We start from the raw sequence: 26,081 nt of genomic DNA, 5'->3' as shown, positions 1-26,081 counted from the left end.
AGTGAATAAAGAACGACCCTTGAGAACAGTCAATCTTTAAGTTCCTTAGCGATCACCTAGTCATAACCAAATATGGGATTCCATCAATAAAATGAGCAACAAAGGTTCCTGAACCAAGATCTAGCCTCCGGGACATCGAACCCCACTAATCCAGGTAGTAGGAACAATCCCGAGGCTTAAAACCAAGTTCCCGAGGTCAAAACACTCAAATGGCCTCAAAACCCTACCTGAGCCGCGGCCCCCAGCCACACCAAGAGCAAGGGCCACGACACCCACTACCCAGTGTCGCGGCGCCCAGCAATCCCAATTGCCTTCACCAGCTTCTTCGAGCTTGGGCCGCGACGCCCAAGAACAGGGCCGCGACCCCTACCCAGAAACTAGCCATAACCTCGATTTTCTTCATTCTAAACCTTCCAAAAACATACCTAAACACTTTCAAATCCAAAAATCAAAGTTCCCAAACATCCCGATGATCCAAAATCATCAAATCCCGAGGCTCAAACGAACCAAAAACTCAACGATTCACAAAATCCAATTCAAAGCTTAGAAACTCTAAAAACTCAAAACTTAAAACTTAGATTACCTTTGATTGGGTTGTTTATCGTCAAATCCTTCGGTCAAGAAGCTTCTAATCTTTCCTATGATCGCTATGCCTCGATCCTCGCTTGATTCCAACTCCTAGAACTCAAGATTTCTTCAAAATTGCCTCGAACGGTAAAAGGAACTAATGGGAAGAGAGATAAAGTATTTTCTAACGTACGATTCTATCTGACGAACTACTTCGGGCTTAAGTAACCTCAAATAAAACCTAGTGCTCGGGGTCCCAAAAACACCCCCGAGGACATAATAGTCAAAACTCCCAAAATTTCCTCCTAGTCTCAATAACTCCCAATTTATCATCAAAGAAACATTCTCATTACTCAATATCCCAATAAATGACCCCGTTATGGAAAAACCGCTAATTTGTAATATCAGACCGTCTCATGCCGAATAGCTCGAATATATCTCCATAATAATGGGATCTCATCCATAACTCACAATATGCACCAAAATACACAAATATTCCCTCAACAGGCCAAATTACCAAAACACCCTAATAATCAAATGTGGACCCACATGCATGCATTTAACATCATATTATAATATAATTCACATAGACATGCATATTATCATTTAATGGCATAATTAAACAATTATGGCCATCCCGACCTACTAATCCAGCCATTAAACTGCATTAGGGATTTCGGGGCATTACACATAAACCAATAGTGTCTGGCATCCCACATAAACCATGAGCTGGTGGGAGCAGGATAATTGTTGTGAGGCTTTAGTCTGTAGAAGTCGTTCCAGGTCTTGTCTTTGGCATCAAGCTACGGTTCCAGCTTATAGAATACAACACCTCTGCTGGGGTCGGCTCCAGTATCTCCCTCGCCACGCAAAAGATGTGCCATCCCGCGAGAAGTCGGTAAGCTTGGGGCAAGAGCAGAAAGGGCGCAATCCCCACAAACTTCAGGAACTGCGCAAAATAGTTGTGAAGCGGGAGAGTGGCTCCCGCGTTGTTATGGCCCATGCTCCAAGCCCCAAATTTGCCCACGCTGGTGTGGGCCTTTTCCTCCTTCCTGGCCAGGCAGTTATAAAAAGTCCGGGTGTGGACTCCACTCCCAAATGCCTCTCCAGAGCGTCCAGCATTCGATAGTTCCAGAACAAATTCTTCTCCCTGTCCATCTCCCAAGTGTTGCCACTTGAGGGTTTATGTCATTTCAAGACAAAAGGGGCCGCTTGGACATACTTTTCTGGGTGGAGGGTGACACCGTGACTCATGACTGACGATCTGGAAACAAAAGGAAAGGAAGCAAACAACCAAGCAGTTAGCACCAGAACCCAAAAAATTTGGTTAAGGTACGAGGGCTCTCCTACGAACTGCTTGGAAGAGTCCCCTCTGGATCAGATCCGAGATCAACAAAGATCTACAGAACCCTGATCAAGAACAAACAAGAAGAGTGGTTCTAAAGTTTCCCCAAGTCGTTCTATTACCATTCATTCAAGGACGACGCGAGCCTGAAAGGATCCAGGGCAACCCAGACAGTTTGTTCTACTATTCTAGTGCACCCAGAGCAACCCTAAATGGTGGCACTGACTCTAACAGTCCTATAGCTATAAAAGCGATATAACAAAATGATAAGCACGAGAAAACATAAGTAAAAGGTTTGGAGAACTTACTGTAAAGTGCTGATCGTGGAGGGTGACATGTTTCCGGCGATAATGACGACAGAATCACAATCTTGAATAGGCGGAGGCGATACAGAAGTTCGTCCAATGGTCGACTCGAGATCGCACTTTCAGGCGGGGGCACAGAGATCAGACGCGTCGGAAAGAGACGATGACGAAGATAGAGTAATTGACGGAGAATTTCGTCGGCAAGCTCGGACATAAAAAGTTCTCTCTGCAGGTTCGTTTGTTAAGAATGTGTAAAATTTGTAAATGAAAGTCTGGGGGTATTTATAAGGACCAAAAGCGTGTTTTTTGATCTAACGGTTCAGAACGACCCCCCACATCGGACGATCCCGGATCACGCAGGGGTTTTAATTAGCCCACTCGAGTATCGGATCGTGGGTTCCCCAAGTCGTGATTCGCACCACCTAGATCAAACGGTCCAAAGGAAAGGCATTTCAAAAGTCGTCCCATCCAGCGATCCTCAATGATGCAGAAATATCAAAGGATCCGTTCGTATATATGAGACGCTTCAGAATTTATGCTGACGTTTGGTTGCCAACACGGTAATTAAGAGATTGTCTCCAAATCTGTCAGACGCGAGTACCATCGACATGCCAGTTATAGGGGGACACGTGTGTGTAGCATGATGAAGTTGAAAGGTCGAGGATCATCCAAACAGCCTTGAAGCAAACGAACATGGACTCTGGTAAACAAACCAGGGTCCTGGTAAATGGTTCGGACCTTTGGGATTCGATCAGGGATGTTAACTCAAATGCTTTTTATACAAGTTCCCCGCTATCGATCCCCCACGAAAATGGACCCGTCTCTTGAGGAACGAATCGGGATGTCGAGAATTGATCCGGGAAAGGAAGCAAGCCTTCACTGCGCAAGCACAGATAAAGGCTTGGGGGGTAAATGTTATCCCCGTTTCCTCCCTCCCTTCTCGGGTTCGTACCTTTAGTCCATGGGCCACCCTGAAGGGACCTAAGGCCCAGATTGGGCCCAATAGATGGAGCGGAGATGATTCCAGACGGCCCAAATATCGACACATCCCAAACGTTGTCCCGGAACGAAAGAAGGGATCGTGAGGTTGGCGTGTTTCATTCTCCCGGACTCTTCGTGTGATGTACCCAGAATGCAGTAAGGATATTAATTCCTCCAAGTGTGAAAATGGACCATGACGGAAGTAGACGACCCTGGATCCTGGTAAAGGAACCAAGATCTTGGTGAATGAAGAGAGATGTTAGTAAATGAACCCGGACCTGGCGACCAGGTTGGGCGCGATAAGTTGTCCCTAATACTGACATCGCCCCAAGAAACATGGAGTTTTTTCCCCATAACTAACCTACAGAAGAGGTTACATACGGAATGTGCGTCGTTATTCCAGAATCGTACCACCACTGCTCTGACTAATCCTATCCTCCGGATCTCCTTAAAAGCCCATGCGAACCAAACTAAAGCTACGTACTGCTATAGGCCTTATGGCGTGGTTATGCTAGGGCCGACCCAATGGGCCCTGATTAGCGTGTTCTACTTAATAAAATCTTTTGTATTTACCCTCCATCAGCGAGCAAATGATGTTTATACTCCTATTGGGCCCGGATTAGTCCGGCCCAAACCCAGAGCACTCAACTGCCTATAAATATGAACAGTTGTGCACTGTGGAAGGGATCCGATATTTCTCTTGTAAGCATACACTCAGCTGAAATTCAGAGAAACTTCATTACTTAAGCTCCTAAAAGCTCTAATCCAATTAACTCGTTGACTAAGGCTCTTTAACGCCTCAACCACGTAAAATTCCTCGTGTGATAATTTTTACTCCTTTCTTTCTAAGCTCTCTTATCTTTTATAATTCTAGTTTCTGAAAAACTCGGTAAACACCTAGGACATAGGTACTCGAGAACGATCCAAGGGTCGAAGATTAGAAAGGTGCAGATCGTGATCATTGGCATTGGAAAAGGGAAATCTCAAGTATAAGCTAAAAGGACACCTAGGGTACGGAAAAGACGTTTCGGGTCGCGAACCTGACCCTTCATTAATTGCACAGATTGATGGGCCCAGCAATGGGGATTCAGCACGTGGCAGGAAATCTCATAGTGGCGTCAGCAAAAGTCCAAACGTTTCTATGCGAGGACTTTTCGAGTTTTCCCTAGTTTTAAGTCTCCACTGTCCGAGGACAAATAGAGACTTGGGGGGCAAATGTTGTTCGTGTTTTCACCCAAGGACACGTGGCAGTCCGAGTATGACATGTGGCAAGGACGTGTACTTCTTCAGATGAGGCCACACCCTGAGGATCAGCCCTCGGAGGGTTGATCTCTCAGTTAGATATTATCCCCTCGGATAAAGGTAGGACATGGACCTCCAAGGCCATGCCCCGAGAGCTGGTTGGCAGTCCACGGTTGTCTTACCATCAGTTATCGTCCAGGGCAAGGACCTTGTCCTCGGGATCTAAAAGATAAGCCAAGTGTCAGCCAATGCAGGTTTACAACATCAGAGGATTACTTTACCACCTTTTAGGCGATCCATCCACAGTGTTGTCGATTGTACGACTCGACAATTCGCACTCCCACTATGCCGTCTGACATGGAGATACGTACAACATGCCCTGACAGTACCTAGGGCATGTTCCCCATAAAGTAGGTACTTTTCCATAGTGGGCCCCGCGATTCTCGCTTGAGTCGTGGTCTCTATTCAATGTAGCCCAATGCATTGAATTTGTATTAATCCCCCAATAACGGGAAGAATGTACATTAATTACGAATGATTAATATTAACGACCCCAGTATCTATAAATAGGGCTGGAAGTCTCATTGTAAATGGTTCGGTTTTTTAAAAAGAAAACACCTTGTACTCAGAGCAATCTAAATGCTGTCTGAGAATACACCATTGGAACTTGCCTCAACAAGCTTCTAATCCTCTTAATACCAGAGACTCGTGGACTAGACTCTTTTATAGCCTGAACCACGTAAAAATCTTTGTGTTCTTGTTGTTTATTTCTTTAATCTCTTGTTTAAGGTTGATAGCGAAAAAGGCAATCAACAATAATAAAAATCGATAATATCAAGATAATTGAGATAACAGAGTTATTAATATTAATTATAAAACACTGATGTAGGTAAGAATATTTTTTTTAATAAAAATATTTTTTAAAATACCATAAAATTATTTTTTTCTTATGTGATGTTTGTTATTGTCATAAATTAAATGTCAAAATATTTTAACAATGATTCACCATTTATTTTATATTTTTTTATGTATTTTTAAAGAAAAAATAAACAAAATAGCATTTAAGGACCTAAATGGTACGATTTGAAATGGTTAGGAACCTAATTGATACAAAATCAATTTTTAAAACCTAAGTGTTACAAAGTATAAAGAATTGGGACCACAGCTGAAAATATTGTGCTTTCTTGTTTATAATCCATCGTTTCGAGGAGATATTGTCGTTTATCCGATGGCTCTTGTCGTTTACTGAAGCCCTATCCGATCAGCAAAATTATCAGTTTCACCTCACGACTAGAAACTGAGTGCTGGGCTTTGGCGCCAAATCTCTCTCACTCTTGGTAACTGCAATGGCGGTCTGCAAAACCCTAGTCCGAACATCGATCTCCTCCGTAGCTTCCACTCTCCGAAGCAACAGATGGATCTTATCATCCTCCATCTCTGTACCCAATTCACCCACTCTCTGCTTCTCTACTTCCCTTTCCTCTAACCATGGTTGTCCAGGGCTAAGATTGGTGCAGCACCACAGAGCTCCTTCAAGAAGTTATGCCGCCATTTCCGTTGAACCGGCCGATTCAAACGACGAGGCTCAATTCGAAACCCTAACACAAGAGGACAACGTGGAGCACTTGCTCACTCACAAAGACGACGTCGTTCAGCTCATGAAGATGGAACGACGGCGTATTGATTTCGAACAACAACAAAAACCACCCAGTGGCGGTGGGTGGTTCCCTTACCTGGACCGATTCAAGTGCGGGAACTCGTACCTGAGCAGCGGCGAGGTACTGGAAGCACTGGGACCACACATAATGGATTCGAGGAAGGATAGGTTTAGGAATGTGGTGAGGAATCGGAGCTACTCGGTCTGTCTGGTGGTCGAAGGTCTCACTGATTTTGGAAACGTTTCGGCTGCGTTTCGATCTGCCGACGCTCTTGGGTTTCAGTCCGTCCATGTCGTCGCCTGCGACAGCTCCAAAAGGTGCAACGACGCCTGAGGTGAAAAGGGTTTTCGCTTCTTGTTTTTATTGATGATATTGTTCAATGCAAGTGATTGTGCTACAGTACTTAACCCACTCGACATTGCTGGAGTTGTTTTGTGTAGGTACAGAGAAAATCGCCATGTTAGCATGGGGGCGGAGAAATGGTTGGATATTGAACTATGGGATTCCATTCAAGAGTGCTTTGAGGCTCTCAAATTGCGTGGTTATCGAATTGCCACTACCCATGTTGGAATGGATGCGGTATTGTTGATTCTCTAGATTTTTCTATGATTGAACCGTTGTTATTATTGTTAGCAATCATCAGCCTGGAAAGTTTTCAAATTTTTGTGTATGTTTTGCTAATAATAATGCTGTTTATAGGTGTCCGTCTATGATATGAATTGGTCTTCTCCAACTGCAATAGTAGTCGGCAATGAAAGCAAGTAAGTACCAAGTTGATGTTATCCTATAAAGTATAATGTAATAGTCCCTGCTTCTTGTTTCAGGTGTTACACTTGTTCTCATTTTGATTGATGATTGAATATAGAATTTGACTTCCATATATTAAGAATTTTTTCTTGTTTTCAGTCTCTTATTTTTTTTTAATTTAGGTGCTAGCATGATACCCTCATTATCTTAATCTTTTGAAGTATGTTATGCTATTACTGTGGTTTTTTCTAGGAGAAATATCTGATCGGTTTTTCTGGTTACATCCTAAATTCGCGAGTAGAAAATCTATTAATTTATTTTCTTGTATATTAGAGAGTTTTTCTTTTTTTGGTTAATTTATTTGAACCGAATTACCATTCAGGGGGATAAGTGATGAGGCCCTGGCATTATCAGACTTGCATTGTAGCATTCCAATGAATGGCATGGTGGACTCATTCAATGTCTCAGTTGCTGCAGGGATCCTTATGCACCATGCTGTATGTGACAGAACTTCTCGCCTGGTAATGATAATATAAGCAAGACTGCTATTTTTTGTTGATTGTTCTTTCCTTGAAAAAAATGAACCCCAAACACTAGAGAGAAACAAAATGATGTCTTTGTTTTCAGACTTGGAGAACTTAGAGAACCTTAATCGATATTTCTAATGTTGCACAAAATCTACAGGGCTGTCATGGTGATCTTACGCCGGAAGAAAGTCAAATTCTTTTTGCAGAATTTTCGTTACGTCATAGCAGAAGTTCAATTAACATCGCTTATGAGTATGCCAAGAGGAAGTCAACTCTGCTTACTCCAAAGCTTTGATCGACCTCTTTTTGTATGCCTTTACTTGGGATTTTCAAGAGATTCTCAAGAATCCTGACCTCAGTCCTCAGCCATATCTGAAAGGAAGTGACCACAAAGTGGCGACCAGTCATAGACCTATTTAAAGTGCTCAATAGAATCAAAAGAAATGTCGAGAACTGTAAGAACTTGACAAGTGAAGTTTGGCCTTAGCTTTATAGCTAATGGTGGTGTACCTAGAAGTCAGGTTCAGCATGTGGAATGCTAAACATTATTATTAGGCACTTGTGCTGTTCTATTTTGTATTTTGTTATTAGGGAACTTTAGTGTTACGAGTTCGAGAAACTGACGTATTACTCTCAAAATTTACTGATGAAAGAGATCAAACCATAGCTATTAAATTAGCATTAGATTTTAGTATCTTAATGTTTCTCTTAGTGTGAGTGCGTTATGTAATTTATATTGTACGTAAAGTGGGTTCTTTTTCTCCATCTTTGGGGCATGAAAAAAACTAGAGGTAGATCCCAAAAATTGTTTCACAAATAACGAGATAATTTCATCATCTGATAATGTGATGTCTTCTGCATAAAACGAAGTTTATTTCCAAATTAAAACAAATACGAACATTCACATTTAATTAGTATTACTATAACTTACCATCCATATCTAATATACTGCTATAACAATAATAATAATTAAACCAACATTTGTTCCCAACGTATGCAACTGAACTCATCATCTCAAAACTAAATGAATGTTTAATCAATTAGCATATGTCCATCTGTGGTTTGTATTGTTGTCTTGGTGCTTTGCGTGCTTAAGCCTTCATGACGCTTCCGTTCTTGTAACCTTACAAACTCCTCGATTCTTTCCTTCAATTCGGTGTCTGGTATTAACATGTCCACTGTGAGATGGGAGCGGTTGAATGGATCAGTCTGCAAATCACATTACATATAAAATAGATTAGCACAAGAGGATGTAGTTTTTTCCATTCATGTAGTTTAGCAGCGGAGTCGAAAGCATTAGAAAGCCTACACTATCACTAAGAAGATGCCTTTGAATGACTGCTCGGTCTATTGTGGTTCTGGAAGAAGGTAAGATCACTGGATCTTTCATTAAAGTGTACTGCCATAACAACAAAAACTCCTGTCAGATTTCTTTGGAGATAAAAACTCTGGTATGGTAATCTCTACTGCCCATCCAAAGTGGAGGAAATAGAAAAGAAAAAAACATACTTGAATTGGGTCGAGGAACTCGTCAGGTATCTCCCCAAGAGTAGCTTCAGCATCCCTAGCCTCAGCAGCTGCAACTTTGGCTTTGGCACCTAGCTCGATAAATGCTTGAATCACCTTGCCTTCTTCACCTATTCTACGGAGAACATCTGCTGCAGCAGTAAACAACTGAAGGGGTTTCCAATTATTAGACTGTCAACTCTATAAATTTAGAAGATTGAAAAAATTCAAAACTTGGATGGTCTTACTTGTTCATTGTAAGATCGGCCATCCTTTGAAATGGCAGCAGGGAATATATTTTCTGAATCATCCCTTGCCAAATGAACATAGATGCAGACAATCTATTAATTTGTTAAACAAAACGTTAGTCACGATTTTCAAGTATCTGCTGTTCACAGAAAAGTTGATAAAGCAATGATGTAGAATAAATAAGTTGTGCTACTGCAAAACTAATTGCTCTACAAAGCATGAAACAAAAATATGACATGTTCAACTTCAGCTTTGGATATCTACAGAAGGTATATAGAATCCAACCGTTCACTTCACAGGAAAGCATATAGAAGAAAGTACTAATTGATGCTACCTTCCAAAAACAGGTCCATTACATTTCGCCAGAGAGCCCAAGAAATCAGTATAAATAAAATGAAAAATTCATTAAGACAAACAACCTTACCAACATTCAAAGAATATCTTTGAGGTATTGGTTAAAGACAATTAAGCATACATGACCATGATCTAACCAAAATGATTGAGCATAATTTAAAAAAATTACATGCCAATGTAAAACCCTAAAAAAACCTCAGCACAAGAAGTCCACCTAAGATAGAGGCTATAGAAATATGACAAATCAATTCTTTTATAAAAAATCAATCCAATCAGTTAATATTACAGCTTTTTGAAGCCTCAAACTGGATAATAGGTTTTTTAAATGTTCACCATTCGGTTAAATTTGCAATCAGACTGATTCAAACAACAAAGTAATGCCAGCAAATTAGTTCAACGGTGAAGATTGGACACTAGTTGATGATACAAACCTGCTTCAGCAACTGCTTTGGCCGAAATTCATATTTTTCTGGGTCTTTCAAAGTAAGTGATTTTCTTTGTGGACCCACAAGTTGCAACAGAAAATAATTTAGCATACTTGCTACTCTTTCAACCTGGAAAAGAAGATGAAATACATGGATCTTAAAAAGTATGAAAATAGTAGCAATACAAAACAATAATTTGTTTAAAACTGATGTGACAGAATTAGAAACTACCAGTACACACACACACAAGACTATAAATAAAATGTGTTGGATAAAATGAGAAAATTAAATATGACAATATGACAAGACTATCACATCAGAGCCATAAATCAAATGTGTTGGATAAAAGGAGAAAAATATTACCATTTCAGGAAGCAGGAAAGGAGCAGTAATCTGTTCTGAAGTATATGCCAACATACTCACGTCTTCATTTGCCAATTTCATGTCAATGCGTATAATCTGTAAAAGGCCAACAATATACATTTGACAAGACCCATTAAATGTGGAAGGGAAAAAAATGTTAAGAGTGGGGGAAAGCACTGGAAGTCATGGAAGAGAGATCACACTTACATTTTCTTGGGAATGGAATAATCGGGTTCTTTCCTGCCTATCTTGCTCAGTTCTTCGCTCCCATTCAACAGTGTTAGCCATCTCAGCTTCCAGCTCCTTGAGTTCAAGAATCTTATTAAGACTTTCATCAAGAAGATAGATGCTGTCATTGATCAGGAAGTTTAAGAAGTTCAGGTAGACGCCCTTCTCCTCTTCCTTAGCAATCTGAAACAGCAAAAAGATTTATGAACATACAGATGGCGAAGACAGTTAGAAATGTAATGAACTTGGAATTCATGAAGTATTCTACAACATGTGGGTGAAGTGAGGTGTCCCTACCCTTCTCCAAGCATTACGATGACTAGGGACTTGCCACAGGTATTCAAGAAGCTCAGCAATGTTATGACGAATGTTGAACTTATCATAAAACTGCACAGCAAACAGACCAACCAAATAAGCGAAGAATTGAAAATTACTTTTAAGCCATTAAAATTTGAGAGTACTAGAAATATTTAAGCATATATATATAAATAAATATAAAGGTAAAGAAGAAGAAATAACACGGGCTGGACAACGCTTTAAAACCCATCACTTGACAAATTATATGTTATTGAGTGCATTTTACCTGAGTATGGGAACCAGTGAACTCAATGTCAACATATAGCTTCAACAGATTCCTCACAAGATATTCAAGAGACAGCTGGTGACCTTCAAATAGGCTAGCAGTAACAGATGAACTACTGCATATGCAACACAAGAAAAAGCTGAGTAACCTTCAGCTAAAACATTTTTAAGTACACTTACCCAAACCTATTTCTAAAAAATTTATCAAGTACAATTATCCAGACCTATTTATAAATAGGCAGAGACAAGAAAGCACCTTCTACGGGGCATCCAGCAGTTCAGGACTTCAACCATCTTTGCTCTTAGATAGGGGTTTCTTATATAGTTTGGACTGGCCATGAACATGATGATAAAGTTCATAAAATCATCCTACCAAAACAAGCATATACATTAAAAAATTACATGTATAAGGGAAAAAGAACACAAATCCAGACAGAACATATCAACAAAGAGTCTACCAGCAAGACCCCATCCAAAGCTTTTGGAATCCGGGAAGCAAAAATGAGCAACTCCATTGCATCTTCCACAAAGTGCTCTGGCATACACGCAAATTCTGTAGGGCAGGTTGATGGCAGAGGCATTTTAAATCCACCAACCATGCTAACCAACCAAACCACCATTAACCGGTAGAAAGACAGGGCACTTTGTATTAGTGTTCCATCCTAAAGTGAAATGCAAGATAAGCAACAGATTTTGAATTCAATGAAAGTCGTGAAGTTATTATCAACTAGCAATAAACTAATAAAGACTTGAAGAGAGAGACAGACTGAAATCTATATGATAAAATCAACTTCAATATTTTGGCCATCAAGCACACACACGGAGAGAGTCAGAGACAGAATAAGAACTCTTCCCTACCCGTAATATCTGAGCTTCATAGCAAAGCTTTTCTTGTGAAAACAACTCTATTTCTTTCTCAAGACGAGTTATTTCCAGTTTTAGCTGAGGAGAAGGCGTCCCACTCATGGCTTTGAGAGTGGTGAGATGATCTTCACACCTTGAGATGTCCTGGAAGGAAATAATTTACTTTCATGTTTCAACCAACCTTAGTCATAAGAACTATTACAAAATAAATTTGATGAAACCTAATAACTGAATACTTAAAAATCAACGGGTAAATACCATATTATGATAAGGTAGGCATTCACTTTGCCCATGCAAATATAATGCCTAATTACCTGAACTAAATGTTTAAAATCAGAAAATGCTTTTAACAAGCCCAAATTGAGCACCCTTGCAGTCATGAAGAAGCATTCGCATATAAATGTATATTTATTTTTTTCTCCACTTGATGATGACTTTGTGATAGAAGGTCCAAAAGGATTACTGCCTGAACTGGAGGCTTCTTGCGACTGCAGTAATCGATTCTCACCATCACTCTGCCCCAGACTATTATTGTTTGTCCATTCAGCCACTTCTTCTGATGATGCATGAAGAGCAGTCAACCCTCTACCACAAACAGACAGGTTCATAACCAATAATTAGAACTGCAAGAAGACATCATTACTCAGGGAAAATGTACACTAAAATGAAAGTTCTCACCTTAAATCCAAACGGTCACCGTAAAATACATATTTTGGATCAATTTTATCCTTTTTTGTCAAATTTGCATCTAAAAATGGATCACAAAGCCTAAGCATTACAATGCTAAGATTAACAAACATGCCCGAACTTGCACAAGACATGGGATCCACCTGCAAAAAAATTATGTATAGTAAAATGTAAAAGTGCAGGTAACAAATTAATATTCTCCACACACGCACATATATATATACTGAAATAAACTGCTTGTAAAAGGAATTCTTTCACATGGAAAAGAAGCTAGTACAGGGTAATTTACTAAAATATTCCCCTCCTCCTCTCTTTGACATAGATGGTTAACTGTAGATCAAAAAAGAGGTTGCACGAAGGACTTGCATCAGTTTCTTCATCCGGAAATTTGCCTAAAATATTTCTTTATTTTTAGCTATCTCCTATCACCTCGACTGACTACATAAATCGCAACAGCAACTCAAGAGGAGATTGAATAAAGGAAAAAAGGTACCTGTATATGAGCCCTTGAAGAATTTTTATTGATAACCTCAGCAAAAAATTCAAGAACATGCCGCCGTGTGTCTTGATTCTTAAGGAGTAACAAAAGAACATCTGTTAGGCCATCATATAAGGTATTCATGTGTGCCTTTATTGTAGTAAAAGAAGATAACAGATCAGCTGGTCGCCGAGTTGAAGCTTCTGAAAAGCACAGCTGACTGGTGTTTAAAACAAAACAAAAAAGGTTCTTAAACACTATTTTTATATCCGTTAATTAAAAAAAATGCAGAAATATAGTTTCATGCATAAAAAAATGGTGCCTTGACAAAAAAAAAAGAAAAGAAAAGAAAAACCTCAATAGAGTTAAAGTCTAACATAAATGAAGTTTAACACATGCATTAGTTATACCTTGTATTCACAACTTGAGCCACAAAGGGACTTGAGAATCGAGAAAACCAAAAGGGACTCATATGCACAGTACTGCTTTCTAAAAGGAGAAGTACAAGACACCTAAGTCTACATTTGGTTTCTTTAAACGGAGCTATAGCCAACAGTTTCAAATGCAACAACAATGTTTATATTCTGTTTCTATTTCTAGGACATTGCTCGTATCTATCGTACATTACCTTATTTTGCTCTAAATCCACCGTACAGAAGTTGAACGATATTATTACTACAATCAAGTATTTCATGTGTTCCAAAAATGAAAACACTTTTCAAGAGCAAACATAGAAATTAAAGCATCTACCACAAGCACAAGCAACATACCGTACATGAACAAAACATACAGCGAGTAAATGTCAAAATCTCACTCACCCCACATCAGGCTGACTCTTGTAAATAGTATGATCAGGCAGAGCACTAATATGAAAGAAAGGACCCAAAATGCTAGTCACTTCAATAGCACGCCCAGTCAAATAAACACCTTTTGGGATCCACCATGGATGATTCACCAAAGACTTAGCTCCAACGGGAAAACTAACCAAATACTGCAGAGCCATTAACGGCTGCCGAAAGTTCCCAAGAGCCGAAACCTTCAGCACATCAAGTCTAAGGTCCTCGTACAACCCTTTTAATATTGGGTCCAAGCTATCAAAATCCGAGTCCCTGAAAAACTCATCCAAAAACCCAGGTGGGCTCTGAATTTCATGACTACCGCTTGAACCTCCAAATCTGTCCAGTGAGCCCCCAAGCTGGGAGAAAATCAAAGACAAAAGCGGCGAAGCATTCGTTCTATTCAAACTCAAAGTCGAATTCCCACCTCCGAAAAGCTCCGGATTCGCTAAATGAATCCTACAATACGAAACCGAAAGCTTCTTCGCTTGTTTCACCACTAATTCCATCTCAGACCTAAGATTCTTATCCTTCATCGATCCGATTTTCATACCCTCGGCATGAGCACGTCGATAACAGCCCACTAAGTACTGAAAAGGGGTTTCCATCGAAGCAAAATTACCCGAAAGCCGATCGATTAGGACCCGCTCCATCAAATCACGAGAGAGCCTCAATTCTTTGCCCTCACTGAGAATCTCAGCTGCCGTCAATTCCAAGTAAGCGATTCTGGAATCGGATTCGGCAGTTTCAGTGAGCGTGACCAGAAAAATTTTTCTAAGGATTATATCCTCAATCTCTTCAGGTGACCTCTGGGGTTTAGGGGTCGCCATTGAATAGGAAAGACGAAAAGGTTCTCCCTTTCCTTATTTCGGAATCAGAAGAAGACTCTGGATTATAAATTAAAACTTTCCCGAGAAACAAACAGAAGATGGATTTGGAAATCTTAAGGTAAAAGTAGAAAATTTGGGATCATTACTTGAGGTTTCAAAGAAACGCAGAGTAAAGTATATGACCCAAATTTATAGTACTGTGTCAATTAAATTCTGTATTACGTATTTCTCAAGAAAAAGAACTCTTATATATATCAAAAAAATCATGACCTTAAAAATTTAATTTTAAAAAAATAATATTGTTATAAAGAAAATAAGGGGAAACATTGAAAAAATTCAAATTCAAAATCAAATTTAATTTCTTAGTAAATCATTCAAGAAAAAAATATATTACGCAAACATAATGACAAAATTTTGTTAATGTATACTGTTAATTAAATACAAATGTAATTTTTTATACTAAATATCTCGTTTATAAAAAATTTGAAAATTTACATATTCTAAAGATAAATATCCCGTTTAAAAAATCTTTTTTAGCAATAAAAAAAAAAGAAGTTTTGTTTTTAGCAATAAAAAATTATTAATATCACAAAAAAAAAAGATTTAAATTTAAAATAAAAATAACTTGAAAGTGATACGAATTTGACAAAATCAATGTTCAAATGCTAAAAAAATAATTTGTTTACCCAAAAATGGCTGCTGATGACGTAGCAAGAATTTCTCACACGTGGTTGACACATGGCAGCGTCAAAAGGAAGAGGTGTTGTTCGCCTATTGACCAACTCCCTGATGCTTCATCAAACCTCACGATTAGATGCGACTAGACTGGTCGTATGTTTCGGTTTATTTCCTTAAAAGATTGTAATTTTATAATAACTACATTGATTATTTCTTCTTTATTACCTTGATACGTGGATATTAAGGATAACTAAGGCATATTGGCTCATGTAACCCCCATTTTGAGCCTATAAATAGGCATGAGAGGGCTCAAGGAGAGGGGGATTTTTTGAACCAATTTTCGATAGACTCATAGAGAGAGTGAAAGGGTGATTATCCATCGTTTTGTTGTAACTCTCCTAAGGTTCGTGAAACTTAAGAACCCTAGTTCTTTGATCACGACTTTTGGATTCAACATCAATAATAGCACTAAGTGGACGTAGGTCATTACCATTCATTGGGGTTGAACCACTATAAATCATCTATGTCATTTCTTTACCATTTGATTACATTCTTGACTATCATCTCATTTATTGTCGTATTTCTGACTCCGTGTCGTTGGCCAAATCGCGGGTCAACATTCTAGTGCTTTCATTGAGAGTTGAACTCAAAAAGCTGTAAGAAAGTCAAATGGCAAAGACATCTAAAAGAGCTGGACAAGCCGCTGGCGCTGCATCATCTCAACCTCCTCCTCCAAATGTGGCGGAGAATGAACCACATTTAGCGCTTGAAGAGGAGGAGTTGGATACAGAAACGCTGATGGCAACATTGGGGGTGTTGCAGGATGAGTTGGCCAATTTGAGGGCCAATCAGGAGAACGCAGTGAAGACAATGGCGCTGCAGCAGAAAGAAATTGAGTGTCAGCACCAGGAGTTGAATGAGCAGCAGGCGGACATGGACCGTCGGCAGAGGGATGCCATGGCCGCTCTTGAGGCAGCCATTCAGTTGGCTCGTGGACAAGCTGTGACGACCTCTAAACCGAATCAGCCACCGAGTGCGCCACCATAGCGGGCTCCCAATCCAAGTCCTCCACTCCAGCCAGTAAGCCCCCAAAGGCCGAAGCAGCCACCTGTGGCTCCGGATGATGTCCCAATTCGGGATCCTGAGCAACAACCTCCATCTCAAGCTGGTCGAGGCAGCCACCATGCAGCCCTAGACGCCCAGGGGACGAAGAGCCAAATCCACTGAGTAGGGGGTAGCTTCTTTCTGCCAACAGAAGGAACAATGAGTCAGGCTCTGCGGTCAGGGGCCCCCCACAGCATAATAATGCACGAGGGCCCAACGACCAGCATAGGCCTCCCCCTGACGCTCGGGAAATACCAGCCCGAGGAGGAAATAGCGTGAACAGCCAGTCACGCCGTAGTCGGCCATAGTTTAGAGACGGGCATGACTATAATGAAGTTGATTCTGGCAGAGGGAATGCCGATCGGAGGAATGAGGAAAGAGGTGGAGGCAGGAGCCCCCCACCTAAAGAAAATAGGCCGACAAGCCATAACGCTGGGGGAAAACCTCGGCAAAACAGCACCTTTGATCGGCTAGGAGTTAGCGAGCAGAGGCACAGGTATGAAGATTTGAGGGACGTGCTCAACAACCATCGCGAGAGACACGATGAGTATGCTCCCCCGGCGCCGGTCACCCCAGCAATCCCAGACGCGGTTCAAGCACAAATTGATGCCCTGAACCAAGTAGTACAACAGCTGGTCGGGGGTCGAACGTCCCACATAGAGTACGATCGAAGGAGAGGCACTCCATTTGTGCAAATGATTGTTATGGCAGAAACCCCCAGTAAATTCAAAATGCCTATATTGCCAAACTTTGATGGGTACAGAGACCTAGTATCTCATGTCAACAAATTTGAGATACAAATGGACATTCAGAAGGTGTCGGATGATGCCCGTTGCAGGATCTTCCCCGCTACACTATCTGATATCGCCCAGGAGTGGTTCTTTAAGTTCCCTCCTGCTAGTATAGTATCCTGGGAAATGTTCGTGAAGGAATTTTATGGACAGATTTATGCGTGTCGCGTACACCCCACTGAGGCCAACCAGCTGATCGAGATACGCCAAAATGAGGGAGAGCCCTTAAAAGAGTATGTCCAACGCTTCATGCGAGCAGCAGTTGGAGCCAAGACAGTGGGGGACGAGGGAAAAATGACGGCCCTAACTGCTGGGGTTAGACGCCATTCTCCCCTCTGGAGTAGCCTAAGAAAGAATGGGGTAAAAAGTATCCAGGAGTTTTTGGATCGAGCTGATCGATATATCAAGCTCGAGGACGCGATTGCCAATGAGGGGAAATTGCCCACGAAGGACAAAGGGCCAAAGGAAGAACTTGCCAAGGCCGCCAACGGGTCGGAGAAACCCAATGGCAACGGCAACGGGAACGGAAATGGCAGAAATGGTGGAAAACGGGCGAGCAATGAGCCGTCAGCCTCTAAGAATAAATGCCCCAAAGGTAATAGATATGAGCCGAGATTCACCAACTATATGGCCCTTGTCAAAAGTCGAGCAGAGGTCTACCAGTCGACCAGCTGTAATGTTCCTTATAAGCGACCTGCACCTATAAGGAAGGATATCTCCAAGAGAGATACCACAAAATTATGTCGTTTTCACAACGACTACGGACACGACACCAATGAGTGCAACTAGTTGAAGGACGAGATTGAGTTCCTGATCAGGCAGGGACATCTAAGGAGATATGTGCAAGCCGCAGGAGGGTCTCAGCAAGAGGCTCAAAATGGCAACAAGCAGGTGCCTGCATGCCAACGATCACCACCTTTACAGCCAGCTCCTGTGGCAGGCACGTTACTCACCATATGTGGTGGCCCACACCTTGCAGGGGACAGTGGGAAGGCAAGGGAACGATACGCTCGAACCCTATGCCACGACCAGGACATCGATATAATGAGTGTGGAGGATCGAGCACCAAAGAAGGCTCGAACAGAGGAGGAATTAATAACCTTCTCTAAGGACGATGCCCAGCACGTACGATTCCTGCACTCCGATCCGCTGGTCGAGGACATTCATATTGCCAACATGATGGTTAAGAGGGTGTTGGTTGACACAGGAAGCTCAGTCAACATCCTATACAAGTCTTCATTGGAAAGAATGAAATTGTCCGTCAAGGACTTGGAGCCATGCAACCAAACCTTCTATGGTTTTATGGCAAAGGGCTCGCCCCAACTAGGTCGATCAGGCTCCCAGTTACAGCAGGTGATGCACCTGCAAACAAGACATTACTCACTACTTTCATAGTAGTTGATTGTCCTTCGGCATATAATGTTGTAATTGGGAGGCCAATTTTGGTCGACCTACGAGCCGTTACCTCAATATGGCACCTAGCCATGAAATTCCCAACCGACACAGGGATAGGATGCGTGTTGGGAAATCAGCGGGAAGCGAGGGAGTGATACAATGCCTCGATAACTAAGGCAAAGAAAGGTATATCGAGGGAAGTTGCCAGAAAAGAGTTGCAAATGGCGGCTGATGTACAAGCCCAATCAGGTGATGATGTCACCAAATAGGGCGTTGCCCAAAGTGAGGTCAGAGATTTAGATCCTCGCTTTGGGGATTTTGATGAAGAGATAGGACCCATCGAGGACCTTGAAGAGGTCCAACTCGATGAAGAAAATCCGACCAGGGTTGTGAAAGTCAGTAAAAACTTAGAGTCAACAACAAAACAAGCACTGGTGGAATTTTTGAAGGAAAACCAAGAAGTCTTTGCCTGGGCGCACAAAGACATGGTCGGAATAAACCCTGCAGTCATTAGCCATGTCCTGAACATAGACAAAAGTTTTCCATCGGTACAACAGAAAAGGAGGTTGCTCGACAAAGATAGATCAAAGCCCCTAAAAGAAGAAGTCGAGAAGCTGAAGGAGAATGGATTCATCAGGGTAGCATTTTATCCATCATGGGTCTCTAATCCCGTACTTGTTTCCAAGCTGAACAGCAAGTGGCGAACATGCGTGGATTTCATAGACCTTAATAAAGCCTGCCCTAAAGATTGTTCCCCACTCCCTAGAATCGACCAACTGGTCGATGCCACTGCAGGGCATGAGATTCTCTCATTCATGGATGCATACTCTGGGTATAATCAGATTAGTATGCATCCTTCTGATGAGGATCACACTAGCTTTCAGACTGACACAGGGCTTTACTGTTACAAAGTAATGCCCTTCGGTTTGAAAAACGCTGGTGCGACTTACCAGAGACTGGTCAACCACATGTTTAAGGAGCTGATCGGCACAAACATGGAGGTATATGTCAATGACATGCTGGTTAAGTCGAAGAAGGCAGAAGGGCATATAAGGGACTTGCAAGAATGCTTCAACATCTTGAACAAATATCAGATGAAGCCGAATCCCCTCAAGTGCTCCTTCGGAGTAGGATCATGGAAGTTCTTGGGATTTATAGTAAACTCGTGAGGAATTGAGGCCAACCCTGAGAAGATCAAAGCCCTAGTCGATATGAAATCGCTAGCAAAGATCAAGGATGTTCAAAGCTTAACTGGGAGAATTGCTGCTCTCGGTAAATTTATCTCCAAATCAACGGACAAATGTGTCCCATTCTTTAATCTACTCAGGGGCAACAAGAAATTCGAATGGACTGAGGAGTGCGAACAAACTTTTCAAGCCTTAAAGACTCACATGTCGCAACCACCGATCTTATCAAAGCCGGTTGATAAAGAAACTTTGTTCATCTACTTGGCGATCATAGAATACGCTGCCAGTGCTGTCTTAGTAAGAGAAGAAGAAGGCGTGCAGAAGGTTGTTTATTATGTAAGCAAGAGGCTAATTGGAGCGGAGCTACGATATCCACCTATTGAAAAATTAGCCTATTGCTTGATCTTAGCCTCCAGGAAGTTGCGGCCCTACTTTAAAGCTCACCCAATCACGGTTTTGACCGACCAGCCTCTACGGCAAGTTCTGCAGAAGCTAGAAGCCGCAGGCAGATTATTGAAATGGGCGATCGAACTTGTACAGTTCGATATCTCTTACTTGCCGCGAGCAGCGATAAAAGGGCAAGCCCTGGCGAACTTCGTCACAGAACTCACTAGGCTTCCAGATAGCGAGCAGCTAGAAGCACATGAAGAGCCTGAGCCTCAAAACCAAACTCCCTCATGGAAGTTATACACGGACGACTCTTCTAATGAACATCACGCAGGAGCAGGAGTGATTTTGATAACGCTTGAAGGGCATCGATTTCACTGCGCAATCAGGTTTGACTTCACTGCTTCTAACAATGAAGCCGAGTATGAAGCACTGCTCGCTGGATTACGGCTAGCCAGAGACATGCACATAGAATCGCTTGATATCTACAGTGACTCCCAGCTAGTGGTCAATCAAATCAATGGAGAATATCAGGTCCGAGGCTTAAAAATGGTTGCTTACTTAAATAAAGCAAATGATCTGTTGGCACAGTTTGACAAGTACACCCTCCAGCAAGTTCCTCGCGACCAGAATTCAAATGCTGACGCCTAGGCCAAATTGGCAAGCACGAAGGATGCCGACACTCTGAACATAGTGCCAGTTGAGCAACTATCTGTGCCAAGCATCCAAGCAGAGGAGACATCTTTAGTGATCCAGGCGGCCGATACATGGATGACACCTTACATAGAGTACCTTACGAAGGGCATCTTACCGGCGGACAGAAATAGAGCTAGGACCCTTCAGTGACAGGCTGCTAGATATATCCTGGTCGATGGAGTCTTGTAACGAAGGGGGATACTCAATGCCACACCTCATATGTATTTCAAAAGAGAAGGTGTAAACTATCTAATTTCTCATAGATTATCGAGAACACAGCGTTGGGTCATAATCGTAAATATTGCTCTTTTATTTAATAAAAACTAAAAAATAAATACATGGATCCATGGTTTTATAAAAATAAAATACTTGTCTTTAACATAAAAATGAGCAACATTTAAATAAAACAAACTTTAAAAAAATAATAATAATAATTTGGCCCGCTTGATCTTGCTCAACTATATGGTCCCCAACGAATACATCACGAAGTTCTTAGGTCCCACTCGCCACCGACCTTTCTATCCTTAATTTCTTGAAATAACAACATCATAAGGAGTGAGCTTCTAAGCCTAGTAAGGAAAATACAAACAAGGGTTAGTCATATAATCAAACATAACATATATTCACCAAAGTCATACAAACACAACATCTAGATCATATCATATCTTAAGTCATAATTCTAAATCATAATCTAAGCCATAAATCATAAATCATACTCTAAGTCATAATTCATAGATCATAAATCATAGGTCATAAGTCATAAATCATAAATCATAACTATATGTCATATATCATAATCATAACTAAAAATAACAAATCAGATATAATAAAAAGATAAGTGCTTATACAGGGGTGGCAATTAAGCCCCGGACAAAAGTCCGTCATACACCGGACATAGGTCTGTCATAAAGTTTTGGCAACCGAGCCTACCGGACATAGTCCGTCATACATCATTGGACACCTTAGGTCCAGACACACTTACCCCTTTATTGTACCTGAAATGTTAGGTCATACAAACATAAACTATATCATACATTACATAAACTAGATCATAATACTAAACTATCTAATTTTCCTTACCAACACCGGGATAATTGATAACAAATGCGGAACTTGGAACACTCCTAAAACCAGCAATAAAAATAGTGAGTATTTCTAAAGGATAGAGATGAAAGGAATAGAACTAAACCACCAAGAGGAAACTTACCGAAAAGACACTTTAAGTTCAAAGAACTTAAAATCATAACCACAAAACCATAACAAAAGTTTGAACCTGAATGAAAACTAAAGAAACTAAGGAATCAAACAGAATGAAACTTAAGAATAAGAGTACCTCAGTTGACCTTATGGATTAGTCTAACTCTAATACCGAAACACTCTAACCTCACTTCCCAAAGTGTTTTATAAAGCTTAAGAATAGAAAAACTTTTTCTCGACCCAAGTGTTTATCACTCTTATGGTCTCACTAGCACCTTGGAGTCTGATCATAGTTGAAGAGTAAGTGAAAGGGCTGGGTCCTAAGTCCTATTTATAGAGTTCTAGGAATAAAAATCTTCTTTTTGGCTTGAATAAAAATAATGAATTTTATTGAAGATATTTGAATATTCGTCAATCGGAGGCTAAAGACTCGATCAAAACTATCAGAGGTTGGTCTAAGGAGTCAAAGTTGGTTTTTAAAAATTAAAAAAAATAAAAAATAAAAAAATAATAGAATCCTAACTTCTAACTTCTTAAATCTCGTAACTCTAAAATCAACTGTACTAAATTTAACATAACTGGAGTTGTAGGACCCCGATTTAGACGATCTTTATACTGTTAGAAATCTAATTCAATTATCAACAACTTTCTAGAAATACTATTTTTCAAAATTCATAACATAACTAGGTCAAAAATAGGTTAGAAGTTACAGTATCCTAAAGTTACGGGAAAATCTATTTAATAATCTAAATAACAACCTAATCCACAATTAAATAAAATCGTGACAAATGTCATACTCCTAACAGATTCTGGTGAAGACTAAATCTTATATTTCCCCTATTTTATCATTAAAATAATAATTCCTTAATAATCATGCATATGACAAGTGTCACAATCCTATTTGCTCTATCTAAACCTTAGGAATAACCATGCTTATGACAAGTATCATATTCTTATTGGCTCTATCTAAACCTTAGGTTATAATAATTATCATATTAATAACCAGCAATATTAATCAAACCTTATGTTATAATTAATATTCTTAAACTATAGGTTAAACTTATAAAATCCATAACTATTGCTAGGAGTTTCCAACTAAGTCCCGGTTTGAACCAAAATCCACGGAATCTAAAATACTACAACTACTACTATCTAACTAACTAAGTAAAATTCTGAGACGCTACAGAAGGCCAAAGCATTGATGAAAGAGGTCCACGAAGGCTTCCGTGGGGACCATGCTGGGGGGCAGAGCTTATAAAAAAATATCCTAAGGCAAGGATACTTCTGGCCATCAATGAATGAAGACTCGATGGAATTTGTGCGAAGGTGTGATAAATGCCAAAGGTTCTCCAAAATTCCACGAGCAGCTCCTAATGAGCTAAAAAAGATGCAAAGTCCATGGCTGTTCACAGTCTGGGGTATAGATTTAATCGGATCTCTACCCACAGGCAAGGGCGGCGTCAAGTACGCTGTGGTTGCTATTGATTACTTCACTAAATGGACCGAAGCTAAGCCACTCGCGACCATAATGACCAAGAAAGTGCTAGATTTTGTGGTCGAAAACATCGTATGTCGCTATGGATTGCCAAGGAAGATTGCCTCAGACAACGGCACCCAGTTTGATAGTGATCTGTTCACAGATTTTTGTGAGCGACATGGAATTATAAAGTGCTTTTCTTCAGTCGCTCATCCTCAAGCAAACGGACAAGTCGAGGCAGTCAATAAAACACTAAAGGATACTTTGAAGAAAAGACTTGAGGAAGCAAAGGGAGCATGGCCAGAGCAATTGCCTGAAGTCCTTTGGTCGTACAGAACTTCTCATCAAACAGCAACATGTCATACTCCATTTTCCTTAGCTTCTGGATATTGGGCTATTTTGCCTGTTGAGTTAGATCCGCCGTCGCATCGCAAAATAACATACGATCAAGGCTCTAATAGCCAGCTATTGATGGAATCTATTGATTTGCTCGATGAAAAGCACAAGCGAGTCCAACTCCGAGTAGCAGCTTACCAGCAAAAAGTCGCCCGATATTTCAATTATAAAGTACGCGAAAGGAAATTCAATGTCGGAGATCTAGTACTTTGAAGGGTTTTCCTTAAGACCCGCGACCAGGCTGCTGGAGTACTCGAACCTAATTGGGAAAGACCATACCAGATTGAAGAAGTCCTCCATCCAGGCACCTATAAACTTGCACACTTAAATGGAGATCTCATTCCTCACTATTGGAATGGAGAACACCTGCGCAAGTACTATCAATAAACAATTCTTCCTAAAGAATTGGCTTGTATTAATTTTACTTTTTACAAGTTATGAAAAAAGGTTAGTCATTTTGCGTGACTGATCGCTTATAAGTGTAAGATCATTTTGTTGATCACTCGTACATACATGTTTTGTCCATTTATTACGAGAAATAAAAGGGACTATGCGCATCCAGTCATTCTTGCCAATTATTATATATATTACAAGTATTTGCTCATTATGTGTGTTGTTTTGCTATATTATCGTTTAAATTCTTTGCTACAAGCAGTAATGTTCGAACAGGTTTTGGTCAAGGTAAGTGACCAAGGACCTAAAGCTCCTCAATCACTTGGGGGGCATATAAGGCATCTAGTAAGCAAAGCATATCGAAAGGTATGTAAACACATGAGCAAAATAAGTGAAAGCATGCTAGGGTACTTAGAGTAATTTTCAAAAAAAAATTATTTTGTTGAATCAATCCAAAGTACTATGCTAAGTTCGATCATGCGAACAGATGTTATAATAACATAAAAATATTATAATATCAAAATGAATCCTTTTACACCGCGAGTGACTGCTCGGATGTAACTGTTTAATAAAAAGGGGAAAAGCTGCTCGTGCAGCAATAAAAGTTAAAACATAAATTATTTTTACATCATGACCCGTAGGTCATATAATTCAAAAATAAAAAGAAAAGATAGATTATGAAGTAGTCGGGGGGTCTTGTGGTAATTTTTGTTGCTGCTGGTCGACAGTAACTCCAGCCTCTTCTTGGGCACCCTCAATGCCGGTTGCTAAAGATATCTCTGGAGACCTTGGAGTTGTTTCTTCTTCCAGGCGAGCAACACACCTAGCTAGCTCCCCCTCCTTGATATGATCTAGAAGATAGAAGAAATCAGCGATGGGGTTGCTTTTCCAGAATAGGTAAAAGCATTCAAACGCCGCCCCTTCGTAGTCTTCAAGGTTGCGGGCATTTTGTTCCTCCAGTGCAGCAACCTCTTTGCGGCTTATCTCCAGCTCAGCTTGGAGCTTGTGGGCTTCCTAGTAGTTTATGAGTGAAGTCTCCTTATATTTCTCTTTGGAAGCAGTGATCTTGACAATGCTCGCCTCCTTCTTCTTCAACTTCTCTTCGAGAGAGGCGAGTTTGGCCTTGGCCACTTGCAGCGCCTCGATGTGCTTTGCCTCGGCTTCCTTAAGTGCCTCAATATGCTTTGCCTCAACTTCCTTCAGCTGCTCGACATGAGTAGCTTCAGTCGCCTTGAGTTGCTCAGCGTATTGGGCCTCAGCAACACTAAGCTGATCGCTGAGTTTCTTCTCAAATTGAGCAGTCGGCGTCCTCAAGCTTTGCCAGCCAGAAGTCATGGTAAGAAATCCATGCGATTAGAAAGAGATAAAATTGTTAGTAGGGACAAAATGGCGAAGAAATTCATAAAGTACAATAAAAATAGCAACTTACAGCAAGCACTTCGTTCAATGCGCGGTTGAAGACTTGATCAACCGCCATGGAGCCAGTCTCTTGAATCGCTTCCCGGCTGCGACGGTGCTTTGTTATTCTGGACAACCTATCTTTGGCTGAATTGAGCACCATGCCCGTGAGGTCATCTCCCGAGGCTTCTTCTCGGTGACCAGCCGG

General features: G+C 40.8%; 2 protein-coding genes across 3 annotated transcripts; one reads left to right on the top strand and one right to left on the bottom strand.

The window, feature by feature from the left end:
- The first annotated feature begins 5,735 nt into the window (after positions 1-5,735).
- On the top strand, positions 5,736-8,072 carry LOC133817933 (uncharacterized). The gene is made up of 5 exons (XM_062250584.1): positions 5,736-6,415; positions 6,539-6,677; positions 6,798-6,859; positions 7,228-7,366; positions 7,530-8,072. Exons 1-5 carry the CDS (start codon positions 5,787-5,789, stop codon positions 7,665-7,667), a joined length of 1,107 nt encoding a protein of 368 aa, XP_062106568.1. The 5' UTR covers positions 5,736-5,786; the 3' UTR covers positions 7,668-8,072.
- A 128-nt stretch (positions 8,073-8,200) lies between these two features.
- Positions 8,201-14,969, bottom strand: LOC133817932 (probable ubiquitin conjugation factor E4). Of its 2 annotated transcripts, none has more exons than XM_062250583.1 (16): positions 13,927-14,969; positions 13,124-13,328; positions 12,622-12,773; positions 12,258-12,528; positions 11,938-12,087; positions 11,538-11,741; positions 11,336-11,448; positions 11,081-11,192; positions 10,795-10,884; positions 10,477-10,680; positions 10,270-10,365; positions 9,913-10,035; positions 9,127-9,219; positions 8,882-9,046; positions 8,682-8,771; positions 8,201-8,581 (listed from the first exon to the last, which is right to left on the bottom strand). In XM_062250583.1, the coding sequence occupies exons 1-16, from the start codon at positions 14,772-14,774 to the stop codon at positions 8,405-8,407; spliced, it is 3,093 nt and encodes a 1,030-aa protein (XP_062106567.1). In that variant the 5' UTR covers positions 14,775-14,969; the 3' UTR covers positions 8,201-8,404. The 2 variants fall into 2 exon arrangements, with proteins under 2 accessions (XP_062106567.1, XP_062106566.1); XM_062250582.1 differs by having other exon boundaries at positions 11,081-11,195; positions 13,927-14,968.
- Between the last annotated feature and the right edge of the window lie 11,112 nt (positions 14,970-26,081).

The sequence above is a fragment of the Humulus lupulus genome, chromosome 2, assembly GCF_963169125.1.
Source record: "Humulus lupulus chromosome 2, drHumLupu1.1, whole genome shotgun sequence".
Classification (NCBI taxonomy): Eukaryota; Viridiplantae; Streptophyta; class Magnoliopsida; order Rosales; family Cannabaceae; genus Humulus; species Humulus lupulus.
The sequence above is the reverse complement of the archived record's forward strand: the minus strand, read 5'-3'. Positions and strand labels throughout refer to the sequence as shown.

Excerpts from the sequence above, each read along its gene's own strand:
- LOC133817933 (XM_062250584.1), top strand. The coding sequence starts at position 5,787 with ATGGCGGTCTGCAAAACCCTAGTCCGAACATCGATCTCCTCCGTAGCT. Across the intron at positions 6,416-6,538 it reads GCCTGCGACAGCTCCAAAAG|GTACAGAGAAAATCGCCATG; the intron begins GTGCAACGACGC and ends TGTTTTGTGTAG. Across the intron at positions 6,678-6,797 it reads CCCATGTTGGAATGGATGCG|GTGTCCGTCTATGATATGAA; the intron begins GTATTGTTGATT and ends TGCTGTTTATAG.
- LOC133817932 (XM_062250582.1), bottom strand. The coding sequence starts at position 14,774 with ATGGCGACCCCTAAACCCCAGAGGTCACCTGAAGAGATTGAGGATATA. Across the intron at positions 11,742-11,937 it reads ATGAAGCTCAGATATTACGG|GATGGAACACTAATACAAAG; the intron begins GTAGGGAAGAGT and ends ATTTCACTTTAG. Across the intron at positions 10,681-10,794 it reads ATCGTAATGCTTGGAGAAGG|ATTGCTAAGGAAGAGGAGAA; the intron begins GTAGGGACACCT and ends TTGCTGTTTCAG.